The 18,774-nt window shown below is 42.1% G+C and overlaps 1 protein-coding gene across 5 annotated transcripts in view; it reads right to left on the minus strand.

Moving 5' to 3' along the window:
* Positions 1-18,357, minus strand: part of ncoa6 (nuclear receptor coactivator 6) — a 37,154-nt gene extending 18,797 nt beyond the window's left edge. The window contains exons 1-15 of one of the 5 annotated variants that reach the window (XR_006928200.1): positions 18,184-18,356; positions 14,947-15,272; positions 14,700-14,858; positions 14,420-14,542; positions 13,401-13,523; positions 12,479-13,312; positions 12,241-12,378; positions 10,752-12,144; positions 10,553-10,671; positions 6,966-10,265; positions 6,402-6,437; positions 5,261-5,291; positions 4,861-4,902; positions 4,366-4,517; positions 1,694-1,912 (exon numbers count right to left, since the gene is read on the minus strand). Coding sequence is in view for 4 of the 5 variants with exons in the window: in XM_046870199.1 (XP_046726155.1) it covers positions 1,860-1,912; positions 4,366-4,517; positions 4,861-4,902; positions 5,261-5,291; positions 6,402-6,437; positions 6,966-10,265; positions 10,553-10,671; positions 10,752-12,144; positions 12,241-12,378; positions 12,479-13,312; positions 13,401-13,523; positions 14,420-14,542; positions 14,700-14,858; positions 14,947-15,214 (6,771 nt within the window). In the remaining variant the exon portion in view is untranslated. Of the gene's footprint in view, positions 1-1,213; positions 1,913-4,365; positions 4,518-4,860; positions 4,903-5,260; positions 5,292-6,401; positions 6,438-6,965; positions 10,266-10,552; positions 10,672-10,751; positions 12,145-12,240; positions 12,379-12,478; positions 13,313-13,400; positions 13,524-14,419; positions 14,543-14,699; positions 14,859-14,946; positions 15,273-18,183 lie in introns of those variants that run through there. The other 4 variants (XM_046870200.1, XM_046870199.1, XM_046870198.1 and 1 more) reach the window with 4 other exon arrangements.
* Positions 18,358-18,774: the final 417 nt, after the last annotated feature.

Below are 18,774 nucleotides of genomic sequence, written 5' to 3' on the forward strand. Positions count from 1 at the left end.
TACAAAGCCATGGTTTGGAAGATCTTGAGTCACCTGCTTTAGAGCTCTGATCTCAACCTTGTTGGACAATCAATGTGAACACTGACTGCACTCCAGACCTCCTCACTTCCTCACCGACATCATGACCTGACTTTACGAACACCATTACAGCTGAATGAATCTCCACAAAACGTAGTGGAACATCTTCCCAGAAGACTGGAGCTCGTTATAACACAATGTGGGAAAAAAAGAGATCTCCACAAACATTTGATCTTCTAATGTTGTCATGATGTTCAGATTGTGGAAATGATAGAACATTATTTGAGTTTGAAAATCAAGGTATAAACTGATCAAAGCAATTCGACCTTATAAGAAGAATAAAAGAACAAAGACTGATTATTATTATTATTATTTTTTAAATCCTTTTATTTTAAGGTTTGAAGGTCTGGAAAGTCCAGAAAAGCAGTTTGATATTCATCAGTTCCTATATTTTTCTTTTTCTTCTTCTTTTTCATTAATAGCTCTAGGAAGTCAACACTGCACAAATGTACACATGGTGATGAAAAAAATGCACGTTCAGCAAAAACAACTCTGTTTTAAACAATATACACGTTTTGTTTCCTTCCATACAAAATATGTACATTATTCTTCGTCCTGAGACTTTTTATATATAATTTTGAAGGTAAATGTAATTTCTGTAATAACTTCAGACACACTGATCGTTCAAATTAGTTACATCACAGGGACATTAACACACAAAATATTTCTGAATCTGAATAAATGTTAAATATCATCGAACAGAACTTTTACTTTCAATACGTTTTATTTTAGAATTGCGATTTCTAAATAAAAAAAAAATCATTTTATTAATTTACATATTTAAATAAAATCATTTGTTTTAGAATTTGCTCATCAGGAAGCAGGTCAAATGTTTGTGGACACCCGACCATACTTTTTTAAAACATTCTGTTCCACATGTAGTCTCCATGTGCTGTTATAATGAGCTCCACTCTCCTGGGAAGATGTTTAGATGTTTGTGGAGATTCACTCAGCTACAGTGGTGTGAGTAAAGTCAGGTAGCGGTGAAGATGAGAAGGTTCCTGGGGTGCAGTCAGCGTTCACGTTCATCTCGAAGGTGTTTAATAGGAATTACAGCAGGAGATCTTCCAGATCTTCATGGAGCTACGTCATGCACAGGAACAACAGTTTGAACTGAAATGATTTGATGACAACATTGACTTGAAATTAAGCTTTTATTTTCAATTTCAGGTTTCACGTGATTGAGATTTTTGTTTGCGGGGGGGAAAGTGTGTGTGAGAGAAGATGGTACAGGGGGGGAAAAAAAATATTTAGCTGCCCAAATGAACAGAAAATGAAGAAGAAGGATTTTAAACTTAAACAAAATTTAGTCAAGTAACAAGGAGGTGAGAAGTGCGCAGATCATTAACTAATCCATGTCCAGGGACAGGAAGTAAAAAACAAAACAAAAACAAAAACAAATAAACCACAAAACCATTTCAATCCATTTTTGTAACATTATTATTATACAATCTATCACCAGGCCTCATGATTAAATCCAGCATATATAAAAAACAGGACAAATCTCACACTCTCACACACACACACACACACAGATGTAAATAGGATATCACTTAGAATCAGGGAACAAAAACATCATTAATTTCTTTTTAAAAACATTTCTGTACATGGCTACCACACACACACACACACACACACACACACACACACACACACACACACACACACACACACACACACACACACACACACGCGTGCGCGCAACATGATTACAGAAAAAACAGCAGATAAAACAGTTCGAGAGAGAAATGTACATTTCACAGGTGTGTTAAGCTTCATGATCACTTCGACTTCCTTCGCTTGGCCTGCGTGGGACTCGCTCCAGTGTTTGATTCTAGAAAATACACATGAATAAATCAATGTAATTATCAATAACACACTTTTTAACTGACTTGCATCACTAAAATTATTTATTAATTTCTTTTTTTGCATTTGATTTGTTCGTGTGTGAAACGATTTACTTTCTGTTCTCATGTACAACAGCTATAAAGAATGTTTTCTCACTGTTATAGGGATAGAAAACATCTGGAAAGTTCTACAGATACTGTAACTAAGAACTAAAACAGGGTTTCTGCAGGTTTCACAAAGTCAAATTTCTTTCTTCTACCTCCCTCACCTTGTCTCCAAAACGTCCTATATGCGCTGTCCCTCTAATAAACTCATTTCTAATCCTGTCCATCGTCGTCACTCCCAACGAACATCTCAACATCTTCAGCTCTGCTACCTCCAGCTCCACCTCCTGTCTTTTACTCAATGCCACTGTCTCTAATTCATACAACATCTCAGGTCTCACCACAGTCCTCTAAACTTTCCCTTTCACTCTCACAGATACTCTTCTATCACAAATCACTCCTGCTATCACTCTTCTCCACCCACTCCACCCTGCCCGCACTCTTTTCTTCACTTCTCTAACACACTCTCCATTACTTTGCACTGTTGACCCCAGGTACCTGAACTCCTCCACCTTCTCCACCTCTTCTCCCTGCAACCGCACCCCTCCACTGCCCTCCCTCTCATTCACACACATGTACTCTGTCTTACTCCTACTGACTTTCATTCCCCTCCTCTCCAGCATCTACCTCCACGTCTCCAGGATCTTCTCCACCTGCTCCCTACTCTTACCACAAATCACAATATCATCCGCAAGCATCATAGTCCAGGGAGACTCCTGTCTGACCTCTTTCGTCAACCTGTCCATCATCACTGCAAACAAGAAAGGGCTCAGAGCTGATCCTTGATGCAGTCCAACCTTCACCTTGAACCATTCTGTCGTTCCTACTGCACACTTCACTGCTGTCACACTGTCCTCATACATGTCCTGCACCACCCTCACATACTTCTCCGACACACCAGACTTCCTCATACAATACCACAACTCCTCTCTCCACCCTGTCGTATGCTTTCTCTAAACTTTCTTCCTAAACCTTCTCCATACTTCTCCATCAACATTCTCAAAGCAAATAATGTGTCTGTGGTGCTATTCCTCGGCATGAAACCACACTGTTGCTCACAGATGGTCACCTCTTCTTTCAGCCTGGCTTCCACTACTCTTTCCCATAACCTTATGGTGTGACTGATCAACATAATTCCCCTGTAGTTACTGCAGGTCTGCACATCTCCCTTATTCTTAAAGATCAGTACCAGCATACTCCTTCTCCATTCCTCAGGCATCTTCCCACCTTCCAGAATCTTGTTAAACAATCTGGTTAAAAACTCCACTGCATCTCTCCTAAACATCTCCACGCTTTTACCGGTATGTCATCTGGTCCAACTGACTTTCCATTCTTCATCCTCTTAATCGCTGCTCTCACTCCTCCTTACTGATCCTATCCACTTCCTGCTTCACCAACTCCACATCATCCAACCTTCTCTCTCTCTCTCATTTTCCTCATTTATCAGCTGCTCAAAATATTCCCTCCATCTTCTCAACACACTCTCCTCACTAGTCATTACATTTCCATCTCCATCCTTTATTGCTCTAACCTGCAGCACATCCTTCCCAGCTCGGTCCCTCTGCCTGGCCAATCGCTACAAATCCTTTTCTCCTTCCTTAGTGTTCAACTTCTCCTACAGCTCCTCATATGCCTTTATCTTGGCTTTTACCACATCCCTCCTCACCTGCTGCAGCCGATTGAAGTCTTCCTCAATATCTTATCATTTATTCCTAGATTCACTCTCTACCACTTCATCTAACTCACTCCAGAATTTTTCCTTCTCCTCCATCTCAAAACCCACTTGTGGAGCATAAGCACTGATGACATTTATCATCACCTCTTCAACTTCCAGCTTAACGTTCATCACTCTATCAGAAACTCTCTTCACCTCCCTACACTCTTACTGTACTCTTCCTTCAGAATCCCCCCTACACCATTTCTCTTTCCATCCACACCATGACAGAACAGTTTATACTGTTCTACTTATTTTCACACACTTCACTCATTCGTTATTTCACTCCCTCGATGTGTGGCTTTAACAGGATTTTCTCCTTTTAAGAGAAATTCTTAAAGCGGGACAAAAAAGGCTAAAGCATTAGCCGCTAGCATTAGCCGATTGCCACTTCTTGGTTAGCGTGGAAATGGGCCAAATCAAATTCCACACATGCATAGGAACTCTAGAACTAGAGTATGGAGAGATCTATAGGATGTATTACATTTTTTAATAATAAAAAAAAAAGCCATTTTAGATTTTAGCCACTTTGCCCAAGAGCAGCCTGAAGATAATAACCAACACCTTCTAAACCAATCAGAATCCTCAAAATATAATCCTATCAGACCGCAAAATCCTCACCCGCAGCTTTCCCTGGGTTGGTAGACGCCGACCCCGGTCTGGCTGCCCTCTTTCTCTGTCCGTTTTCAGGCACTTCCTCTTCAGTGTCCTTCTCAGCCCGTGAGCTCCTTCGGCTGGGGCCTTTGGCCTTTTCAGCCGGACCTCTTGCTTCCCTAAATAGACAAGACAGCAGCGAGGCAAAAGCAACACGCTGAATGGAAAACTACTGACAAAATCAGGATTTCTTTGTTGGAAACACGGTATGCATTGATAATGTTTGTGCACGTCACTTAGGTATCACAGTCAAAGTCCTTCTTCTTATTACTACTATTATTAATAATGATGATGATTCTACAGGCCCCAGTGGAGCCGGTTTTACAATTCAGGAATTGCTGTTTTTCCTCATCTACCACAGATAATGTCCGTCTCCTCTTCACAACCTTGTTAAATAAGGTGGTGATGCTGCCCTGTGCACACACCCGTGCAGGGAGATCTTCAGGTTCGGTATATACATACCTTTGGGCTAAGTCGATGGGCGTCTTTCTTTTCTTTGCCCATCTGTTATAGAAGTGGAAAAACAGCGGTAAACTGCTTTGTTGCTTAACATCACAATTTTTTTTTTTTTTTACCCGTAATCCCCAAATTTGAGTCGAGTGATCGGGTCAATTCATGATTTTTAACGATTGTGACACCAAAGTTAGTGATTCCCCGCAAAATCAGGTCATGTTACAGCCAAACCAAAGTGAGCACTACATTCACTGGACATAAAACGCAACAAATAAAGTCATAATTATGAATCGCAAAAGATTTTTATTTCACTTTTAGAGACAATTTTAATAGACGTTTAAAAACAACAACAGGGAAATGGAAAATGAAATGCGAACGAAGGAAATAACTCTGGATGAGTTTGCCTTACCCCTGTTCTGCGACAGAGGGCACTCCTTCGCCTAAAAAAGAAGAAGGAAAGAAAAAATCTTGGATTACCGCTTTGGATAGATTATGATAAGAGATTCAGATAAACACAGACCTAAAACTGGCATTCTAAAGTTGGGACCAAATCAAGTTTTACCAAAAATGTTATGTTTTAAAGTACCCACCACGGGTTTGGGGGAAAAAGCTGCTACCGTAATTTCCGGACTATTAAACGCACCCATATATAAGCCGCACACACTGAATTTGACAAAGATTTTTATTTTGAACATAAATAAGCCGCACCTGTCTATAAGCCGCTGTGTCTACATTGAAACTAATGAACTTTATACAGGCTTTAATGAAAGACAGTGTCTGTTACATGGCTTGTATCTAAACAGTAGCCGACCAAGAAAGTCATTGTTCACTGTCTTCCTCCTTCCTTTCACAACTATTTCTCTCGAGAGTTTTTCTTTTGGCATCGTCGTGCGTTTAAAAATCACCATCGGTGAAGCTTTTCTCCCAATGCCGTGCAGCTCAGAACACAGGTGAAATGTGTTTTCATGCCCGGTTGTTTTCAGCGTGACGAATGATTCACATTTCCTGTAGACAGTCCGAGTAAGCGGCAGGTCAAACGTCAGAGGAACATCATCCATATTTATGATGTGGTGCGGCCCGAATCAGTGGGAGCGCATCTGATTTAATATAAAGAGTTTCATTGGTTCACCTGAACCCGTTCGCCAATTTTATTGGTCTGATGTTATGGGGCTCAGTTTTTGGCTTAAAGTTTGTGAAACCGTGAAAAACCCCGGAAAAATCCATAAATTAGCCGCTTCATTGTTTAAGCCGCAGGGGTTCAAAGCGTGGGGAAAAAAGTAGCGGCTTATAGTCCAGAAATTGCGGTAGTAATCTGTGTGAGTGGATACTATACATTTTGACAAACACACAAACAATCGACAAAAAAAATGTCGCATAAATCGATATAGAGGAACTCAGTGGGAAGTCATTTAAAGACCATCAATTGCATGCTGATCAGATCATCTGATTTTTTTATTGGGATGTTTTTATTTGCTGAAGTCTGGAAGCTTTTTTCTTTGCTTCATTTACATTGAAAAATTAGAGAAAAAAACAAAAACATGGGTGTTTACCAGTTTGTTGTTGTTGTTGTTCCTGTGCAGGCGGAGCTGTAATGACACAATTAATAACACTTAATAAGTCTTGAGTACTGTAACAGAATTAAAAGACACTATTTAAAGGTCGGCCGATAGTGGATTGTACCGATAACGATATTTGGTTGGATTGTACTTGCCGAATAATGATTAATCAAACTATAATTTTAAAATAGACACTAGATTTATAAAAAAAAAAAAAAAAAAATGTATCTATATTACAAAAATAAAAAAATACTGAATCATGAAAATGTGCTAAATAAAATATGAATGATATTAATAAATATAATCAACAAATTATAATAAATAAAATTAATATAGCGCTCTCTGTGCAGTCTGGTGTGTATTAATAGTTTTTTGCTGTTTCTGTAGTTCTTTTAATTGACCTTCTCAGCCACTTCAACACCGGACGCCAACCGGAAGAATTACAGGTATAGAATTTTGAAGATTGACATTAGTTCCAGCAATCAACTATCTGTGTCAATTAATCGACATGAAATCGGTCGATCTCTACTTCTAATGACTAAGGAATGAAGTATATACCTTGAGTTGGAGTATCTTTAACAGGTGCCGTGGAGTTTGTGGACTCGGGCAAGCTTGTCTCAATTACCGTAGAAGGCTGTGGTTCTACAGCTGGAAGTAGTGGAGATGGGCCTGCTGCAGGACCTGTGGGTGGTGCAATGGTCACTGGTGGGACTGTAGCAGAAGAAGGAACAGATGGCGCAGGTATAGTAGTGACTGTTGGAGAGCTGGAGGCAGAACTGGCAGGAGGTACGGCAGCAGAGCTGGGAGTGATCACTGAAGGACTAGCTGCTGTGGTGGAAGAGGAAGATGGTGGCTGCATAATTGCAGAGGCTGAAACTGTAGGCATTAATGCTGACAATGGAGGTGCATTTGGTGCAGAGGAGACAGATGTGGTAGGAGGCAGAGAACTAGGAAGTGTTGCCTTTGTAACCGCTTGAGGCGGGGTTTGAGCTGGTGCACTGTCTATTGGTTTTCCTGACTGGGTTGTGGTCTGCTGTAGCATCTGATGGGTGTTACCAGTGTGGGCAATAGATGTCTTACTCAAAACATTTTGAACTGGACTGCTCTTGGCAATAGATGTTGTTGGTTGTGTAAGGGGACTCCTGCGAGCAACAGTACTAGTACTCCCTGGACTGGAGCAGGCAGGTGAAGATGTCAGAGGTTGGTGAACAGATGAGGGGACAACTGGAGATGTGCTATGTTGTACAGATGATGACTGTCCTAAAGAACTTATTTTTGAAACTGGGGCTTCAGAAGTGCTCTCTTTTTGAGGAGGATGGACAATGTTTACAGAGGATGCCTGACTTGCAGGCACTTGCACTTGGATTTGTCCAATCACGGCCCGACCTGGCTGACTTGTGGCTATGCTTACAACAGGGGAATGTGTCGCCATAGGAGCAGACAAAGTTGAAGCCACACCTGAAACTGGAGCGGGAGTAAGTTGAATATTGGCAGATACTTGAATAGGCCCAACCATAGTGACAGGAACCCCATTGGTGCTTGATGGTACGGAGACAGACGGGACTTGAAAAAAGACCTGTGATAAAGGTCCAGTGATAAAATGTGGAGGACGATTTTGATTAGGACTAGGTTGGTGCACTTCTGGGGGTCTTATGCTCTTAGTGGGTAATGCAAGCACAGTTGAAACGATGGCTGGCGTCACGGCAGATGCTGTGCTAGAAGCAGAACTAATGGGATTGGGGGTCACAAAAACAGTTATTTGATTTGGTTGAGTGGATCCTGATGATGTGGGTCTGTGCAAGACTGTTTGCTTAGTACTAACAGAAGGGTTGGGATGTAAGCTAGCAGTTGAAACAGAGCTAGAAAGCAAAGACGAACTTAGGCTAACAGTTGGTACACTAGAGGATGACTGAAGGCTATGATTGCCAGTCTGAATCACGTTTGGACTAGACCTTGGAGCAAGCTTGGATTTTTGATCAGGTTCACTAGTGGGCAACCCACTCTCACTGCTCTGGGCAGTACTGGGGTTGTGTTGGCTCACTTGCTCCACCAAATTTCGATCTACAACTACTGGAAGAGTAACCTTGGGTGCCTTTGTGGACGAGGACGAAGGGTCTGTGTTATCTAGCAACTGATTGAGAGATGTTGGTGCATCTCTAAAAGAAGCTCCATGCTCTTGCAGTGGTGGGTTCGGTGTTGCATGAATCTGCTCTGACAGTTGCTCAGGTGGCATATTACGGTCTTGAACTTTTGACTCCTGGGATGACATGCGTTGATTTGCCATTCTAACAGCAGATTGATCTCTTTCCACTTGTGCAGTCTGACGTGGGTCTAGCTGTAATCCCTGCACTTGGGTATCTCTTATGGTATCTGGATTACTAGAGACTGCTTGCAGGGGGTTTAGATTTTGCTGGGAATCTAAAGTTCCTATTGAGGATACAGATACAGTGGGGCTTGTGAGGACAGAAGAAGCACTGGCCTGGACAGTTTGAGAACCTGTCATTTGTTGTTGATTTGCTATGGAGGTTAAAGGGGTCTTAGTCCATTTCTGCCTTCCTGGACTAGGAGCGGCCATTTTTCTATTTGTGGCAGGACTAGATCGTCGACTGTTACTCGGACTAGCTCGCTTTGTTTGCCCTCCAACAGTTTGTTTCTCTTGCTTTGCACCAGCGTTCGTAGCATTACTAGCTTGAGTAAAACCCTGTTGAACACTATTATTGCCACTAGTGTTATTGTTGTTAAGAGCTGCCAGACTTGGGGGAGCCTGCCCAATAGCTTTCAAAGTGGTAGGATTTAGACCTTGTTGATCAAAACCTCGAGTTAAGTTAGGTTGTCGGGGTGGTAGTGGGATATTAATCTTTGGGGGGAAAAGACCGGCAATTGAGGCATTCAGTCTCTCGGGGGAGAGATTTATCTCCGATGGCTCAGTGCTGGGTGGACGGTTGGTAGGGGTTAAGGGATGGTGATATGGTCTAGGGCTTGCACGGTTTGGTGTCTTAGGGCGAGAGCTTTGGGAAGTAGAAGGAGCACTGGGAAAATGAAGATTGTGAGAGCCAGCCATTGGTGTTTGCTGGGGTTGTTGTTGCGGACTCGCTCCTGGTTGCTGAGAGACTGATCCAACTGAAGGTACGGATTTCAACAGATGAGAATTAGGACCTTGATTAACAGTCTGTTGACCTGCATTCCCAGTTTGAGGCACCATTTCGATTGATGCCCTGTCCTGCAAGTTTGAGGTGCCTGATGCTTCCTCTGGTGCCATTCCTGGGGTTCCCTGACTAATGTCTGGATGAGGCATTCTTCTTGCTCCAGCAGGCATCTGTGGGTTTACTACTGGCTGCATGCCTCTGGCTTTTTCTGGAGAAGGTGGGACACCTCCATGCCCTTGTAAATTGATCATTACAGGCATGTTCCCTTGTTGGGAGACAGGCATTCTCTGTGCAGGATCACCAGGATTAACATGAGCTCTCTGGGGATGGCCAGCTTGTTGAAGTGGAAGTCGATTCTTTGCTTGTTCCTGCATTTTAAGCATCATCATCATGTGTTGTTGCTGCGTCAGTGGTTGCTGTTGCTGTGGTTGTTGCTGCTGCTGCTGCTGCATATGCTGTGGGGGCTGCTGTTGAAGCTGTAAGTGATGTGGATGGATTTGATGCTGTCCTTGTTGTGGCCCTTGTGGTGTTCCAGGTTGACCTGGAATCTGCATATGCATCTGTTGCTTTTGCATTTGTTGCTGCTGCTGCTGCTGCTGCTGCTCCTGTTGATGCTGCTGAATTTGTTGTTGTAACTGTTGCTGCTGCTGGGCCATAAATGGTATTGCCATTTGCTGCAAAACTCTTTGATCTCCCGATTGTCCAGGAAGGCCTAAATCAAATTAAAAAATTCATTGCAACTGCATAAATATTCAACCAACAGCCTTCCTCTAAGCAGAATCATTATAGACTGTAGACATATTTCAATTCTGAATGAAGCCATGAATTAAACAAATAAAAAATCGCATAATTAAAATAACCACTGGCATTGTCCAAAGGCTGAGCAGGGACAACTTGGCAATGCAGGACAAACTGATTCTGATCAGAAATCAAGAAAGAACCGTGCTTTGCTTTTAAAACATTTTGCCCGTCAAATATAATATTTTTTAAATCTCTTACCTGGCCTGTTAGCAAATTCAGGAAGCTTTGGGTTGGAAGAATCCGTGCCAGCTGCTTGGTCACTACCTAGACCTTGCAACTCGGCATCATCCAATCCTTGTGAAACTGAATCCAAACCCCTACGTGAAGGAAAACACCGATCACACACTTGCCTTCATAATGTATAACTGTAGCATACACTATATATTTTTTTCCTTACCCTAGACCTTCAGCAGAGTGTTGCCCCTCTCCTGCTTTGGGTTTCTTTTTCCTAGGTGGTTTCTTCTTTTTTGGTTTGGCCTGGTTACCCCCAACCCCACCCGCTCCCTGTTTTCCACCGGGCCCAAACTGGCTAGCGGAAATGTCACTTTGAAGTAGGTTAACCAATAAAGGACTAGTCAGTGTAACGTCCTTATTCCCTGGATACCCAGCTGCTTGTCCACCAATGGGCATCTGGCCAGAAAACTGGGGATTGAAAGGCATGCCATGACCAGGAAAAGGTCCATTGCCCATTTGCATGTCAGGAAGCATTTGCTGTTGGCTCATGTCAGCTGTGTTTCCAGAGCCATCTCCGAGCTGATGTGGGTGCTGTTGTCCAGGCTGCTGTCCAGGCTGCTGCTGCTGAAGTTGCTGTTGTTGCTGCTGTAGCTGTTGCTGCTGCAGCTGCTGCTGTTGTAGCTGTTGCATCATGTGTTGCTGCTGTTGTTTTTGCTGAAGCTGTTGCTGTTGTTGGAGCTGTTGTTGGACCAGATGTCCTGGAAGTCGCATCTGAGGACCGTGCATCCCTAACGGTTGGTTGAGATTACCATTCACTGGGATCTGCTGCGACTGTTGAGCCATTTGCTGCTGATGCTGCTGTAGCTGTTGTTGTGGCAATTGGTGTTGTTGCAGTTGGAGCTGTGGCTGCTGCAACTGCTGCTGCTGCTGTAATTGTTGTTGTTGCTGTTGTAATTGTTGCTGCTGCTGCTGCTGCTGTAATTGTTGCTGCTGCTGCAATTGAGCCATTTGCTGTTGTTGCTGGGGAGTCATTTGTTGCTGTGATTGAAACTGCACCATATTGCCCTGCAAATTAGGCGATGGACCTCGCATCATCTGACCTGGCATAACAGCTGGTTGACCTTTGGGCCCAAAAGCCTGCTTATTTCCTTGAATTTGATTTGCTACCATCTGTTCCATCATGGCATTCTGCTGTTGTGATGTTTGTTGTTGATGTTGGTGCTGTGGCTGCTGTTGTTGATGTTGCATCATTAATGCTTGGTGCCCCTGTACCCCACCAAGCTGAGCCTGGTTCTGCATCATTCCTTGCCCCTGTGGGGGCATTAATTGTTTTGGAGGGGTCATCCCTCGCTGTCCTTGATTCATAGGCCGAGACAGAACAGTCTGACCTCCTGCTTGGCCCTGAACCATTTGACCTTGAGAGGAAGCTACAGGTTGATTTTGAAGCTGGGACTGCATTCCCATCATCTGAGTCTGTAAACCTGTCTGAGGTTGTCCCATAACACCTCCAGAGGTGGATGGGGGCTGAGGAGCCATTCCACCATGATGGCTAATTACACCAGGGGGTAAAGAATTGGGCTGCATGTGATTCGGAGTTGAAACCGAAGGAGGTGGACCTACAACAAAGTGTTATTTAAAACATTATATAAGTAAACAAGCAATTCAAACTAATAACAATAACAACAAAAAACAGTTCTCTTGAAAAATGTTACCTGTATGCGTCATATTTTGGCCACTTTGAATTTGAAGGGTACTACCAGTGGAGGTTCCTGCACCACTCACGGTAGCTTGGCCTTGCACAAAGTTCTGACCTACATTCTGGAACCCCATTGGCATTCGTTTTGGCATAACTGCAAACAAAATAGGTACTTTGATCGTGTACTATAGATCTAAAAGCACAAACTGAATAAGCTATGGTAAACTTGTTTAAATACAACAACAAAAACGTACCTCCCATCCCTCCTTGTGAAACCTGGCCAAGCTGAGGCATTCCCATAAAGCCTGGCTGAACATTACCCTGCTGCCCTAACACAGCCCTGCCTGGGGATCCAACACCCTGTGGAAACCCCTGGGGAGTTGTTGGACGTGGACCGAGCTGACCCTGACCTTGTCCAATCATTGGTGGGGTACCAGGTGAACCCTGCTGAAATGGTGATGACGACGATCCAGGGGACTTGGCAGCAAGGCTGCCTTGTGATACAGACACAGGGGGCAAGGGAGGAGGTGCCCTCGGGCCAACAACACCCACAACACCTTGAGGACCCTTGGGCTGAGGGGCTGCAAACTGGCTTGCCCCTGCTGTCTGCGGCTGAGCCATGGTATTAAAAACCTGCCCAGCCTGCTGGCTGCCATAGGGATACGGTGGTGGAGGATGGTTTGGTGTTTGCACAGATGCCAAAGAAGGAGGACGCTGTCCTAGCTGACCTTGTGGAGGAGCTTTTCTCCAATTTGGAGGCATAGACCCCTGAGCAGGTGGTGGCTGGAGAACACCAGAAGGTAACTGGTTCCAACCAGGAGGGACTGGCATCTGATTTGAAGGGTTAAATGGGCCACGAGCACTACCTAATTGTGCTAACTGAGCCTGCTGCTGTTGATGCTGCTGCTGCTGCTGCTGTAATTGCTGTAGGGCTGCCGGATTGAGCTGCCGGTTTGCCTGCATGCCCTGGATGTGATGGCCCTGTTGGCCCATAGGGGCGGGTGGACCATGCGGTGTTTGTGGGTGTTGAAGCTGTTGCTGCTGCTGCTGTTGCAATGCGAGCCCAGACATCATGGGATCCACTGAATCTGAAGGAGAACACCATAATGCAATGACAATCTCAAAATAAAGGTATAGGTAGAGTCAAGTGGAAAAATTCCACTTTCCGTCTCTCACCCGATTGTGTTGCTGGCCTTGGTACCCTTGGATGCATCTGTCCACTACTTCCAGGCACCATACCTTGTGGAGCCATGCCAGGACCAGAGGGCACCATTGAAGGATTGTTCATCCGCATTCCAGCTAAAAAAAACAAAACCAAACCAGTTTAAATATTATTATTAACAAATTATTTGTTCAAGTACTGACATATGGATTAAAAAAATTTCTTATTTGAGATATTTATATCACTTAACAGCCTGTTAATACATATTACTTATACAAAAAATACATAAGTATACAGTTGAAAAACAAATTGTCTGTCCCACATTGTAAACCAATTTTTAACAAACAAAAAAATGTCTTAGAAACTGTATAACCTCCCCCTGACAGGCATTGCACATGACTACAATTTTACACCATGCTGGTGGTGAACCCTCTATTTGTTTCCATTTTGGGCTGAACCTGACTAGGTTATGTGAGAGACATGGTTACCAGACATTCGATTGTGAACACCGAGGTCGACCGATTCATCGGTTTTGTAGATTAAATCAAAAATTTAAAAAGATAGTTTTTCCGGGTTGCGGTTGAAAAGGTCTGCTGTCATTATACAGTACAAGAGTGGCCTCTAGAGACAAATTGCATCAGTAATTTGGCAGCAACTGAACTTATTATCAGTTCAGTTGCCTTAACATAATAAGGCCCGACAGTGGTAGCATGGCGGTGCTGGGATTTGAATTCATGACCTTCCGTTCAGAAATCTAATGGGGAGGAGGTTAAAAGTTGCCTGATTAATCAGAAGTGATAGCTGATTACTTGAACTTTTGGTGATAGACAAAAATCAATACTGTTAGCTTTTTTTAAATCACTGACCCCTTGCTTTGTCTTTGCTTGATATTAAGGCAACAGAAGACCTTTCATTCTAAAGTCAGAGTGTACTTTAGAGGTTACTAGAGACATAACAATTCCAGCTCTCAGAAAACACTGATAAAGACCTGCAAAAAAAGTTTGTTGTTAAAAAAGATGTTTAATGTAATTACCTGGGCCTTGTTGCATAGGAAACCCAACCTCCATTCTCATCTGACCTGGTGCCCCAATAGGTCCGTTCACCCTGACCTCCTGCCCTCGGTTTTGCCCCCCTGCAACATTAATAGGTCCTTCACCTGTAAAGGAGTGTAAATAAATAAAAGAATAAACACATTTCTGTAATAAAAAACATGTTAATGATATTTAATATGTACTGTGTGTGGGTGTTGATTCTGGTAAGATGTAGCCACAAAACCATGAAGTGCCTGAAAAATTAAAAAACCTCCAACACACCTTCAATTTGCACTGATAGGATCCCCAGATCTCGGAGCTGCTGCTGGTTGTTTTGGGCGAGGAGGCGGAGGCGTTCGGCGGCTTCCCGTGGGATATTAAATGTGACTCGCACGCTGTTCCAGGGTTCCACTTTCTGGGGCGCCAGTCTTTCGGGACCTTCTGTAAATATCCAGATCAATAAGAATGGAACAGAGAAGACTGCTTAATTTTTTCTTATTTATATCTTAACCACTAAACCCATGCTTACCCATTGAAAGCATATGGGGCATTCCTTTCAAGATAGTGTCAAGCTTCTGCTGAAAGTCATCGTCGTCGAGGTTTCCCTTGAAAGCGACGAAGATAGTGGCGCATTCTCGAATTCCGTGTGGATCTGGAGAGGGAGCCGGGTTGCCGTTTCCGAGATCGCCACACACTTCATCTCCGTCCTCCAATCTGGAGTCGTCCTCTGTGCTGACAGTGACCCCAGGAGACCCTGTACTCCAGGTGATCTCAGCTGGGCCGGGCTGCTGCGCCATGACCCTTTTCAAAAAAAAAAAAAAAAAAAAAGGAAGCTAAAGGTCTCTCTGGGCTTTTCTGTTGTATGGAAAGAGAAAAACAAAGTGAAGCTTTATTAATAATCTGGATTATTTGTCTCTATGAAGCCTGGTGAAATAAAACACCGTTGTGCAGCGACAACAAAATAAACGATAGAAAATATAACTTCTTTCTAAAGTTTTATCACAGCAATTTGCCAATATTTACAATTATAAATTAATTACAAAAAGACACGACATACTGTTATGTATATTAAATTGTTGTGAAATGTATAGCAGCTATAAACGACCCGTCCCTCCACAACCTCGCCTTTAAAATAAAAAAAAAAAAAAAAACAATCCAGAAGTAAAAGAAAATGCTTGTATTCAAGATTTTAGATTTTATTAGTTAAACATAGTTACATACAGAATACAACATGCAGGGAAATGTAAAGTTTGTTCATGTTATTCAAAACCGCAAAGAATTTATTACGAAATAAACAAGTACCACATTTGGACACACCTTCTCCTTCAAGGCCTTTCTTATTGTAATTATTATTTCCAACGTTGCACATTTATACTTAAGAAACCCAAACAAGGAAAGAACACAGAATTATGCAGTAAACAAAAACGTGTTAAATAAAACAGAAAATGCTTTATTTTTTTTAGATTCTCCGAAGTAGCCACCTTTTAGCTCTGATAACAGCTTTGCACATGCTTGACATTCAGTCAGTCTCATGAGATCGTCACCTGGAATAGTTTTCTTACAATCTTGAGCAGTTCCCAGAGGTGTTGAGTGCTTGTTGGCTGCTTTTCCTTCACTCTCCGCTCCAACTCATCCAAAACATCTCATTTGGATTTAGATGGGGTGATTGTGAAGATCGTTCGATGCAGCACTCATCTTTTACAGAACCTATAGTTGCGCTTGGGTTCATTGTCATTGTCTGGTTAAGCGTGCCCTCAATTTTGACTTAATCCCCAACAGCAAAACATCTCCACACCATCACACCTGCTCCTCCAGCTTCACAGTGGGAATCACACCAAAAATCTGAAATTTGGACCTGCTAGATGAACTGATCTAATGTCCATTCAACATACTCTGGGTTTTGATTATAATTTTTTGTTTACTACACAATTCAATGAGTTCTTTCATAGTTTGGATGCCTTCAGCATTAATTACAAGCGGCACATTGACTCTTCGAAAATATATACAAGTTTTATTTCTATAGTTTTGTCCCTTCAATGTGAGGGGTGCACTTACTTTTGTGAGATACTCTGTATATAGTACTGTGTTTTAAGTCAATATTTAACAATTAATTATTAAATATTATTTATTTAATATCAGTCACTTTATCAAATAAGAATGCTTTAAAAAAAATAGAAGTTATAAAAAAAAAAAAGATTTTAACAAAAAGGAAAGAAAATGAACAAAGAAAAATCCAAATCTAAGCAATATTTGGTGTGACTAACGTTCTGATAAGTATTCCAATATCTTAAACTGCTGAGCTATCACTACTCGAAATAACAATGCGTGGTATTTGAAGGATCTCTGCTGGTAGGTTGTTCCAAACATCATCTAGAACTGACCACAGATGATCTGTGGATGTAGATCAAGACTCTGTAGGGACTAAAGCAATCAGTCTCAGGACTATGGAGACTCTATTTAATGACATTGGCTGTATGTTTGGGGTGGTTTTAAAGTCAGAGCTGATCAGACGCCTCCCTGATGGTACTGCATGAGTATCTGTTTGTATTTCTCAGCATCGAGGTCACCATTAATCCTGGCCAGATCTCCAACACTATTTGCAGAAATGCAGCTCGAAAACCTGCAGGAAACCTCCACCATGATTCATGCAGACACTCTACTTCAAGGAATGAAGCAACACCATCAAACGCTATGATTGTACAGTACAGGCTCTCGTGAGCACTGTCCCACAAAGAAAGACCAAGAGCTACCTCTGCTGCAGAGGATATGTTATCAGCAGACACTCATTAGCGTACTGCTCTCCAGCCCTAGCCAAATATCTCAGACACCTGCTGCCATTTTTTCTGCATGCCAGTTCCTCTGTTTTTATGCGTAGTTGAGTCACTGAGTCTTGTTTCCATGTTGAAGGTTTGGCTTTTGCCCCCCAATTCTTCCATAAAGATCACTTCAAGCCAGAAATCTCTCTGCTTTCCTTTAGTTCGTAGCTGATGGCACTGTTGGACATCTGTCAGTGTCGAAAAGAAGTATGACATGCTTTCATTCGTGACATGAAGTTTCTTCGGCTGACTCCATTGACACGGTTTTGCAAGTAAACAGTGGTCACATTGAATATTGATTTAGATTTTTCTTGTGTTCATTAACTTTCGATTTTGTTTATTGATAAAAAAAAATGAACACTTCTAGTAATCCAACCCTCTGCATTTTTAATACAAGCGCTTAAAACTTTTGCACAGAAGTGTTTGTATATGTATTTTAAATATATATTATATATAATACACACACACACACACTTAAGAAAGAGTGACATAACAAAAATATAGTTTGTTTGAAACCTATATAACATATAACCCATTATGTGAAATTATCGATTTATTAGTTTTAAATGAATACTTTCAATTTACCTGCAGAAAATAATAAAACTGCGCCGGTGCGTATGTTATATACAATCTGGTTTTTTTTTTCCAGACTTGTGCACAATTATATCGATTTATTTCCAAACAAAACCGAACATTGACACTGATTTGCTGTATGCAAATCAATCATTCAAATAAAAAAAAGCTATAATTAATAAAATAATTAAAGTTTTAGAATGCTAGCCCGCTATCTAAACAACAAGTAGCATCCACGGCTACCTAATAAAGCTAAGCTCGGGGAAGCTAGCTAGCTAACCGGCTCAAATCTTTATCCGGTTTGTTTACGCTTTTGTAATCATTTTCTACACAGTGTAAACAACCCAAAAACGGATGGAAAAAAATAACACTTTTACCTGATCAGTCCATTTGATGTGCAGGAGAATTTCCGAAGAAGACGGTAGTTAGCTAGCTAACGAGGATGCTAACTAGCCGAAAGCTAACAGCAGAGCAGCTCGCACAAATCTCATCATCTTCAGCGGACTGCTGGGTTTTTTTCCTCTGCGTTAGCCTCGTTAGCTATCCGTATTCCCAAACTGCATGTACGCCATTTCCGGAAGCGGCCGCCATTCAGCGCTAACGGAAAACACTCCGACGTTGTCGCGCTCGATTTTGGGCGACTTTACGACAGCGGCTTGCTCACGCCCGCTTTCCGGTAGATACCAGAAATGAGTTCACTTCGTTTCTGTTATGAGCCTAAATACGTTTCGCATACATTTCCAAATTAACACCTTTCTATAGTTTCATTTTCCACAAACAAACCACCCCCAAACCATATAAACAACATATTTCAGCTTTAATACGCAATAGGTGAATAGTTACTACTTTCGTCACAAAACTACATATCCCAGAAACCCCTGCGCGGCAGTTTCTTTTCTTTTTTTTTTGGTCGTTTCAATATTTGATTAATATCAGAATACATTATTGATCCTATAGGGAAATAGTTT

The sequence above is a fragment of the Silurus meridionalis genome, chromosome 16 (genome assembly GCF_014805685.1).
Source record: "Silurus meridionalis isolate SWU-2019-XX chromosome 16, ASM1480568v1, whole genome shotgun sequence".
In the NCBI taxonomy this organism is placed as follows: Eukaryota; Metazoa; Chordata; class Actinopteri; order Siluriformes; family Siluridae; genus Silurus; species Silurus meridionalis.